The 10,940-nt window shown below is 45.1% G+C and overlaps 1 protein-coding gene across 1 annotated transcript; it reads right to left on the reverse strand.

The window, feature by feature from the left end:
- Positions 1-4,529: 4,529 nt before the first annotated feature.
- LOC142584355 (dynein light chain LC6, flagellar outer arm-like) lies at positions 4,530-5,611 on the reverse strand. Its single transcript, XM_075694509.1, has one exon. It carries the CDS (start codon positions 5,104-5,106, stop codon positions 4,819-4,821), a length of 288 nt encoding a protein of 95 aa, XP_075550624.1. The 5' UTR covers positions 5,107-5,611; the 3' UTR covers positions 4,530-4,818.
- Between the last annotated feature and the right edge of the window lie 5,329 nt (positions 5,612-10,940).

Consider the following 10,940-nt stretch of genomic DNA (forward strand, 5'->3'; position numbering starts at 1 on the left):
ATGCCGCAGCTTGTCGTCGGGGTCCCAGTTGTTGAATGTCGCGATCCGTTCGTAGGTTTCCAGCCATGATTCCGGGTCTTCGAATGTTGAATCGCGGAACGTTGGAGGCTCCCTGGGCTGCTGCAGCACGATGGGGGACGCTGGGGCTGCCATTGGGGTTTCCTTGGCCACAATCTTCTTGGTCTTCTCAGGTAGAAGTCCGTGCTTCGGGGGCAGCTGTTGAAGACGGCGGCTTGCTCGATGCTCCGGGACGGCGCTGGTGTTGTCTTTGCGGTCTGGGATTGGATTACGGCTTGTCGGGGGCGTCCGGTACATGGACGTAAAGCACCTCCACCAGATGTCACGTGGTAGTGACGGTGAAGAAAGAAGCAATACGGTGAAACACAAAACTAGCTTTTATTGGGCGAACCTGTGCCCACAAAAACAGGCTACACTTATAGCACAACGATAGCGGCGAACACGGTCGGCGATCGTCGGAAATCTGCTCAGCGGGTGAAGCGCGTCGGCTTTTATAGAGCAGTCGTCGAATGTTCCAGACTAATCGTTCGGACCCGCGCGCCTTCCACAATGTTCTACACCATTCGCGTTACGCGATGGAATCAGATAACACAAGGTTCGGCGACAACAGACAGCCGGGTAGAAGCATCGATAACTTTCTAGAAACGTCGGATACATGCAGGCGCGTCCCTCGCTGTGCGGTTACATTTGTTAAGCGGCGAAACGTGGTCGCCCGATAAAGATAAGTACACGTGTCAATAAGCTACTCTACCACTGAGCCACGGCCCACGCTTGCTAGCCTGCAGCTGAAAAATTCCCGGGATCGGGAAGAATTGGGGATAGGAGTTAATGGAGAATACCTTAGTAACTTGCGATTCACTGATGATATTGCCTTGCTTAGTAACTCAGGGGACAAACTGAAATGCATGCTCACGGACCTGGAGAGGCAAACCAGGAGGGTGGGTATAAAAATTAATCTGCAGAAAACTAAAGTAATGTTTAACAGTCTTGGAAGAGAACAGCAGTTTACGATAGGTAGCGATGCGCTGGAAGTGGTAAGGGAATACACCTACTTAAGACAGGTAGTGACCACGGATCCGGATCATGAGACTGAAATAATCAGAAGAATAAGAGTGGGCTGGAGTGCGTTTGGCAGGCATTCTCAGATCATGAACGGCAGGTTGCCATTATCCCTGAAGAGAAAAGCGTATAACCATCTGTGTCTTACCAGTACTCACATACGGGGCAGAAACCTGGAGGCTTACGAAAAGGGTTCTACTTAAATTGAGGACGACGCAACAAGCTATGGAAAGAAGAATGGTAGGTGTAATGTTAAGGGATAAGAAAAGAGCAGATTGGGTGAGGGAAAAAACGCGAGTTAATGACAACTTCGTTGAAATCAAGAAAAAGAAATGGGGGTGGGGGGCATGGGCAGGACATGTAATGCGGAGGGAAGATAACCGATGGTCATTAAGGGTTACGGACTGGTTTCCAAGGGAAGGGAAACGTAGCAGGGGGCGGCAGAAAGTTATGTGGGCAGATAAGATTAAGAAGTTTACAGGGACAACATGGCCACAATTAGTACATGACCGGGGTAGTTGGAGAAGTATGGGAGAGGCCTTTGCCCTGCAGTGGGCGCAACCAGGCTGATGATGATGATGACGACGACGACGACGACGACGACGACGATCATGATGATGATGATGATGATGATGATGATGATGAAACGGGGCCCAACGCGCGAGGAGACATGCGCGCTGCATAGCGTTGATACGTGCGCGTTTTGCATTGCACTTACATTGCACTTACAATGTTCTGTCCATTTTAGAATGCTAGGGTCAATATTTAGTAAGATTAGTTCAAAAAGTAGTAGTTGATGGCATACTTTATCAAATTATTTACTGAAATTCAAGAAGAGACAGTCGGCGCAGCATGAGCGATCCAGGATGTGATGTAGATGATGAGTTAAAGATACCAGTGGTGTTTCACAGAAATATGATTTTCGAAAACCATGTCGTGCGTTAGCAAATATGAGTTAAATTCTAGAAAGCAAGCCAGATTCGTGTAAACAAAGTGCTCTAATAATTTACAGCATCTACTTGTAAGGGATGTGGGTCGTTAATTAAGAGGTGAGTTTGCGGGGCCAGATTTATAGATTGAAACCACCTTCCCGATTATCCATTCCTTTGGAAGCTCACATGAGTTAAGAGATTCTTGGAAAATTTTTGTTAGTATCGTGGAACTAAAGTGGCTAGCGCTATTAAGGAGTTTACTATTTAATGCAGCCGTAGCCAGGTGATGAATGATACGGTAAACCATTTATTAACTTGTTAATTCCGTGTACCTCAACAATAACAGGACGCACTGGTAAGTATATCCGTGTCGCTATCCATAGGAAATTCAACATTGCCAGTTTTTGAAAACTGACTCGTAAATGAATCATTAAGAATGGTCGCGCATATGTTGTCAGAAATGGCGTTTCCAGACGAATCTTCTAATGAAATAGTATTGTTAGTTGTTGGGTTTACTATTTGCCAAAGCATTAGAATTTTTCTTAGTATTTCAGGTAGTGTACTAGGTACTTAGTTGTTTTTAGCAGTTTTTAGAGCGGCTATATCGATATCTGAAGCGAATTTGTAAGTTGCCCAGCGTGCATCAATAGGCGACGAATTCGCTAATTGACAGAAGTGCTTTTTTCGGTTGGATAAGAGTTTTAGATGACCGGAGTACTATGGCGCTTGCGCATTTGATGTGATTGTGCGATTGGGGATGCATTTCTCAGTGAATCTGTGAACTGTGTATGTGCAAAGAAATCCCAGTTAGATTGGACGAACGATCACCAAAAGCTTCAGCAAGGTCATCATAGAAATGAGACAGTTCATTGTTTATTCCTACGAAGTTAGCATTCCGATAGTCGCGTATGGCTTTTCGGGGTTTGTAATGTTGAGGAAAAGAAGCGTCAATTATGAAATTGAGCGAGAGGTGGTCACTAATTCCTGGTACGTATGTGATATGAGATGCCAGGTCAGCACGTGTCCTACGTGCCAAGTCGAGGGTGTTAGCTACATTATTTGGAATCCTGGTGGCCTGCGTAACTAATTGCGTGAGAGAAAAAAAAAAGCGGAGCATAAATTAATAAAGTCGTCAGCCAGTTGCGAGAATGGTGAAAGGCGTAATGGCAGGGTGTTCCATATTATGTCTGGATAGTTAAAATCTCCTAGCAAAAACAAAGGGAGAGAAGTGAAAACCAGGACATACTATGTTTATAGCGTCATGCAGTTCATTAATAAATGTGGATGGTGAAGAAGGTGGTCAATAACACGTGCCAAGAATCAATTTATAGCTACCTAGGGTTAATATAACTCATTTTTAGAGCGCTGTTAACTTGGATAGGTGATGTTATCGCTTTTGAAACCGCAATAAGCACGCCTTCTTCTCTATGCTTTGTGCAGTCGCTGCGGTAAACTGTGTACTGGTGCGCATCCTGAAATATCTCCGAGTAAAGCGCATGCGTGGGCAACCAGGTTTCGGTTAAGGCGATTATATTCCCACCACATATATTGACACGTGTACTTATCTTTATCGGGCGACAACGTTTCGCCGCCTGACAAGTGTTATCGCACAGCGCGGGACGCGCCTGCATGTATCCGAAGTTAGAAAGTTATCGATGCTTCTATCCGCTGTCTATTGTCGCCGAACCTTGTGTTATCTGATTTCATCGCCTGACGCGAATGGTGTAGAACTTTGTGGAAGGCACGCGGGTCCCAACGAATAGTCTAGAACGTTCGACGACTGCTGTATAAAAGCTGACGCGCTTGATCCGCTGATCAGATTTTCGACGACCGCCGACCGTGTTCGCCGCTATCGTTGTGCTATAAGTGTAGCCTGTTTTTGAGGGCGAAAGTTCGCCCAATAAAAGCTAGTTTTGTCGTTCACAGTATTGCTACTGTGTTCTTCAACGTCACCACCACGTGACAATATCTATCGCGGATGAGAGAGAGTTACGTTTATTAAGAACACTTGCTTTCGTAAAGGCTGTCGATACTTCGGATGATTGTGATTGCGATGATGTGCCACTGCCCCTTTCCTAAGGTGCAACACGCGGAACAGCAGTGTCTCGGCGCCTTGCCTCAAAGCCACGTCTGTTCACGCCTTGAATGCGGTCGAGATCAGGGCTGTGAACGATGCTTAGTGAACGCCTCGAGCATAGGTACCGATGCCTAAATTTAAGGCACAGGCTCTAATATTAATTGGTCCTACTTAGCACACAGCACAACACGAGAGTTGCCGCTTGAGCATGTTCGCTACTTTTATGCAAACTCTCACTGTCATTATATACCAGCGAACGAAGGCGCCACGCGATATGGTTCATCTCTTAACAGCTAAGAAGTCTGCTTCGTAACAGTATATTCCTTCGTAAAATGTATTTACTTTTGTTACCACTTGCAACCGGGCGTAGATACCACATGCTGATATAACGAGGTGACACTGATTGTCGTTCTCTTGCAATGACGTGACAACCCTTGCAAACACACACACTGAAGAATATGTATTTAAAAGACACGATAGCGCACAGGAGAAGAAACAAAGGGAGGTAAAAAAAGAAGTTTCAACTAAGCTAGATGAAGAAACGCAAGTACTTCATTCAGCGCCTGCAGACATCTTTTTTTTTTTATGTTCTCCGCCGTCGCGAACTAGACAGTCAGGCGCTCTTTAAGCCGGCTTTGAAAAGAATCACCTTCATTCAGTTCAACGCCGGCGGGCATTTCCGAGTTCCTCGTGCGTCGCGCTGCAGGAAGGCGCTGTGCCCGTGCCTTCGGTTCAGCCGGCCTTGAAAAGCAGCACAGCGATGTGGCCCACGTAGAAGTACGTGAAGCGCTTGGTCTCGTACGTGACGTAGGAGCCGAACGAGCGGCCCACCACGCAGTGCCAGGTGGGGCCGAACTTGCGGTCGAACTCGGTCTTGATGAACGCCGCCACGTCGCGCAGGATCTTGTGCTTCTCGATGGCCGCCGTGGCGACGCTGATGGCCTCCTGCTGCATGTGCTCGGGTATGTCGGTGGCCTTCACCACCACCTTCTTGGAGATCGCCGTGGGGCTGACGGCCATGGCTGGGCAAGGGGGTGTTCCGGCTCTGGCTTCGAAACCTCGAAGACGTCCTCGAAGATGCGAGGTGGATCCCACTGCTGTTGACGGGACGGTCTCTCCGCCGCCTAGGCGGTCGCGGAAGGCTGGCTAACTAGTAGGAGCTGGAGGACACGCGTGAAGCCCGTTCAGGGTGCGCGTTGAAACACGGGCCGATTTCGGGGGCGCAGAAAGGCGTCGGCAGCTGACAGCGGATGCGCTTCGGAAGGTGATCTCTGCGGGATGCTTCTTGGAAGGCGCTTCAGGGACCTACTACGGGGCCATCTGCGGCGCGGCGCGCATCGGGACTGGACAGTAACGAAAGCGGAGTGGCTGGGTACCGGACGAAGCCGCGGACGTGGCCGGGCGGGATACGGGCTGGGCGAGGAAGGCGTTACTTGCGTGGTTCAAAGCGCTTCTACGGAGAACCCTGGCACGCGGCTCGGCGCGCTGCACGCACCGCACTGCAGGCTCCCTCGCGTGCTGCGGCGATGACGATTCAATCGGCTCTGCTGGGCCTGCCGATCGGGAGGAAAACGAAGGGCGGTGCGTTACTGCTGCTGTACCGGGCCAGTCCGATGCTACGTATAGTGGGTAAGCGCCATTATACGAGGATACACGCGATCGAGCTAGGTAGAGAAAGGACAGCGGGCTTCAGTGTTTCCTTCGGCTATGAACGCAATTGCTGCGGCAGCTACGGTATTCCACAGTGAAGACCACAGTTATTATTTTTTTGTTGCCTCTTTTCTTCCTCGTATAACTCGGTTCACCCACTACGGGGAACTGGAGAAGAACACAGTGGTTATAACACACTTCCTAGTGGGGAGAAGTGCGTTTGCATAAAGCCTTGCTCACTCAAAGTAAGAATTTGAAGAAAGAAACATGAAAATAATGTATTATAACCTTTAAAGAAGTAATATACTAAGAGGATGGTACAGAAAAATAGTGTGGATTAAATAAGTTCTCACTTGTTCTTTGTGATGTACGCAACTTCGTTTTGCTGTGACATAGAATGTATGTTGTGTAATTCAAATTACACACATGGATAGATCTTATCACTCTGAGGCTTCCTCCATGTAAGGGAGCTATATTATTCAGTTAAATACATATAGATTTATGGAACCTTCCGTTCGCAGCTATTCAGGTTAAAAAAAACATATGCCATATTTTCTTTGCGATGGGTTTGCGTTGCACTATTTAAATATATTTAATTAAGATAACCTTGGTACATCACGCTTATTTTTGTCCGTTTTGTGCAAAACAGGTTTCGTTATTTTCATTTTTCAGTCGAAAAACGTCCAAGTACCTACCTGCGCAACGTGACTGCAGCATGTCATTTGAGATTACCTTCAAACTATAGGTCTGCTTACACAATTTCTAAATCCTGTTTTTCTTTTCTTTCTGTAAATCAAAATATAGGCCTCAGGTGAAGAGGCAGTGGCAGTGCTAAATTCTGCGTGCTATTCAGGTGCGATGACTCGTTTTAATGCCTGGGGATCAATCAACTCTGACACCGGAACTGCTACTGCAACCGGTGACGCTAGCGAAATGATGCAGTGTTACTTACGAGAATTCGAGCGATTCCATTTTCTTTGTGCATATGCAGTGTTGCTAGACAGGGCGCTTGGCGGCTTTAAATCCCGTGAGCTACTGTGTAAACAATGTGGTGGTGTCGCCGTCGTCGCTGTTGGCATTGTTACGTTGTCGGTGCTTTCGACGTCGATTTGTCACCAATCGCCTTTATTCTCGGCGCGTCCTCTATCGTGGGAGTATGCGCCATGTTTGAGGGTTATCACCGTTGTCGTCGTGTGCCCCTTACGATCGTGACAATTTCACGCAGTCACGCCGAGAACGATTCCTGTACAGGATGCCGCAATGCAATCCTGGACCGCTACAAACAATGTACGTGCACACCTGCGAAATACGCGAGCAGTCGCCACTGCTTTCAGAGTCTGTGTGTTGCACTGATTGACCAGCGCCCCTGCTGCGCGCTGGCGCAGTGGTTGACGCGCTCGGCTTGAAAATATTTACGTGGCTTCGCCGGCATTGGTTGTGAAATCCCAATGGCGGGGGTTGTGGATAATCTTTCTCGTTGTTCACGCTGTGGCAATGGAGATGCCCGGGGACGAAGTGGCCTCGCGACGACAGAGATCGTCACTGTGTGTCGCCGATGATGACTAAGGTCCTCGTCAGCGGAAGGGACGGACGGACAAGGCATAGCCAATTTCGAGTACTTAACTGCCATCGCAGTAAAAAAAAAATTGAATCTCAATATCTAGAGCGTCCCAAACAAGTTTTTTTTCTTATCATAGTACCAGCCATGTTCTTGGTTTATCCCCCACAGTAGGTTTGTACGATTGTCGAAGGTATCATCATCATCGTAATATATTTTTAACTCTCGAGGCCGACCGTATCTTTTTTTTTTAACCATCGGTAATTTCAGCGGCGTTGACCAAACGTTCCAGTGCGAAGCTCTTTGGCCCCCTACAAGTTCATCGCCGCGAGCTGGCCTCATTAAATAGCTGTACTTCAATTACGAACACTGAGCTTGATTATATATGTATTTCCGAATAATTCTATGTGCCTTCTCAGTATACCTAAGCGATCTTTTGAAAGGCCATCCCGCACTCCTTCAAGTAAAAACCATGAATTCTACTGGTGCTTTAGTCTGTGAAGAGAAATCGGGTTTGAGCGTTATGTCACCGTACTTGAATCGGTCTTATGAAATTTGTCTACCTTACTCGGCGCGCATTTTACTGGTTGAACTATTAGCAGTTGTTGTGGCTACACGTGATTTACCTTCGTCTTTCTTTTCTGCCGTATTTTAAGAAGAGTTTACAAGATTTAGCGACGTTTTAGTCCTCACTTCCGAGACATTTACACCGCGTTTTTTTAGTGCGGGTGCCAGGACACATACGCTTAGTCTATTTATTTATTTATTTATTTATTTATTCATTTATTTATTTATATATTTATTTAAAGTACCTAACTGGCCCCTAATTGAGGCATTGGGTAAGGGGGTACGTACAATAAAATGGGAATGTAAAACAAAAGCATATTTAGAGCAAACTGCATTTAAGAATACAGACGTCAATAAAGATACACGCACCATTAGAGTGACAAATTCATACATTTCTGGTGAAAAACGCTATAAAATATGGAAGAGGTATCTGAAAATGTATGTTAAAAAAGTGGTAAGAGAACTAAATGTGGAAACTGACAAAGAAAATTCTAGGTATAGTGCGCATGGCTGTTTAATGTTTAACAACGTAAATGAACAGCGAAGACATAGAAATAACCAATAAAAGTCACTGTGCTATATTATCTCGTTGAGTGCATGGTTAAATCTTGGCGAAATTTTTGATTATCAGTTCTATAAGAATCTGCTGATTCACGCGCGGCGGTGTTCCATGATGCTTCTGTGATCCCTGTTTTACAACGCCAGCTTGCGTCATCATGGTTGGGTCTCAGAAATTGCTGTAATTAACTCTACCAAAACCTCATTGCTTTTTTATGATATTCAGCACCTTGAATTTTCTAATCAGTACACGGTGCCCTACTAGAAAGTTTGAAGTTGCGCTTACGAAACCGGCGTTGCCGAGTCCCGCCGCTGAACCTTTGACAACAGATACATCTGGTCTGGATCCTTGCCGTTTGCGTAATGAGTGTAAATCACTTGTGCAATGAGAGTAAATCTTCAGAGTATTTCTTCCAAGCTTGTTTTCTAGCTAAAAGAAAACTACCTTTGGAGTATCACTTTCGAAAGCATGGCTAGAACTTGACTTTTGCTGTAGTCCTAGCGCTTCTTGGAATAGCTCTAGGTTTTAGCTGCAGTACTATTTGTGAAGCCACTCTCGATTTCCTGAGCGAGACAAGATAAAAAAAAAAGAAGGAAACGATAGAAGTTATGTTTTTTTTTAAATCTCTGAACATTTTACAATATTTATCTACTTATTCGATACATATCTCCATCGCTTGACTCCCATTTTTGATCTTTCTAGTTATTTAATTTTAAACTTCCTCGAATATTTTTCTAAAGTATTGACACCTTTTACATGCTGATTCTTGGTCAACGCCCCGGAGTGTTATGCGCCACCACATACAGAATGTGAGCAACCAACAAACCAATGTTTAAAATGATGCGACAAAGCAGATTTTCGTTCTTGCAACTTCTTCGTCATGCCGATTCGGCCAGAATTTTAAAATAATTTTGTTCCCTGTTGAAACAAGGAAAGCTATAGCTTTGAGCTTTGTAATACTCTACGATTCGGCTCCCAACTGGGTTCTCGGTAGCAATATTTCATTGCATTTGCCGAAAACGTGTATTTTACTTAAGGATCGATATTGTTCGCCCGTCCTACGACTAGCGTTTACGACCGAACGGCAAGAAATAAACGGCTACTATTACGCCTGTTACTTATAGGTGAGATATGTGATCGGGGTGTAGCCGCGGGCCCTGAGTACGCTCGGGCTTCAGAACGAAGCCTCCGTGTGGGAATTACTCCGCTTTCATAAAGCAGCAGTGAATGTGCCAAAGAAAATTGGCATTCTGGTGAATTTTTTTATCTTCACGTTTTACTCCGGCGTGGCATCTGTGTATACGTGTCAGCAGCTTTCCTTTAATCCCATCTTTACCTGGTCCTCTGACGACCTTTTCACTTATAGTTTTCGCCCGATACCTTTGATTCCTTAAATAATCGCCTTATGTCACGTCCTCGCTTTCAACTTTTTTCTTCTCATTTCCTGCACATTTGCATTAGTGTTAATTCGATGTGGTTGTTGGCACTTATAAATATGCATATCTTGATCTCACGAAACGCGATTTTACGATTTTTTTTTATTTAGCGAAGGGCTTTCGATGTCCCGACGCATATTCGTGAAGCCTAATGCGTTGAAAACCTCGAAGCAATGAATTTAACTGATTTTTGGGGTGGAAATATGGGCATGCTAGGTTTCAGTTCAGGCGCTGGACACGGATGACTTGTCAAGGAAGTTCTTGCTGTCATGAAGAAACACAAAACGTGCTCAACAGTTTCGCTGTGAAGATAAGTGCGTACACAGATAAATTTTACGTCTTCCCCCCCCCCCCCTCACTGTCGTCTGAATATAATTATAACGGTATTCCCGCGAGTGTATGAAGCGCTTCCGATTTAATGAAGTCTAGGTTTAACTTAAAGTAGGTTCACTAAATCTTGGTTTAAATTTGCAAAATATTCGTGAAGAGGACTTTCTCAGGCCACGGGTGGATTCAGAGGGGGGGGGGGTGCTGGTTCCCGTTTTCCTTTAGAAATCAATCAATCAATCAATCAATCAATCAATCAATCAATCAATCAATCAATCAATCAATCAATCAATCAATCAATCAATCAATTCATCGATTGTTTTTTCCTTTTGAAACTAAAAGGATGGGGCAGGCGCTAAAAGCTACATGGGCAATATTTGCACACGTTAAGAAAAAGTAATCCATTACAATTACACTTATTCTTTCAAAGATACAATTGATTACGGTTACCAATTAATGTCTCAGAAGAGTGATAGAGCAATTACTAAAAGGCATTCGATTGCTTTAACGTTACTTTCCTCTCAAAATTTGTTAACATTGTAAAAATACAGTAAAAAGAACGAGCTGGCGTGACCCTTTCAATACGTCATCTGTAGCCCTTCATACGTTGTTTATTTTCCCTAAGAATTACTTTTAGAAGTTTTATTCGGTGATCTTCCATATTTTTCTTCTCGTGTGGCGACACTGAACTATTATAGCTCAAGGAGCGCGCCGGAGAGAATGACTGTGTAGTAAGGTACGAACGCATTGCTTAAAA

Source organism: Dermacentor variabilis, chromosome 6 (assembly GCF_050947875.1).
Source record: "Dermacentor variabilis isolate Ectoservices chromosome 6, ASM5094787v1, whole genome shotgun sequence".
NCBI lineage: Eukaryota > Metazoa > Arthropoda > Arachnida > Ixodida > Ixodidae > Dermacentor > Dermacentor variabilis.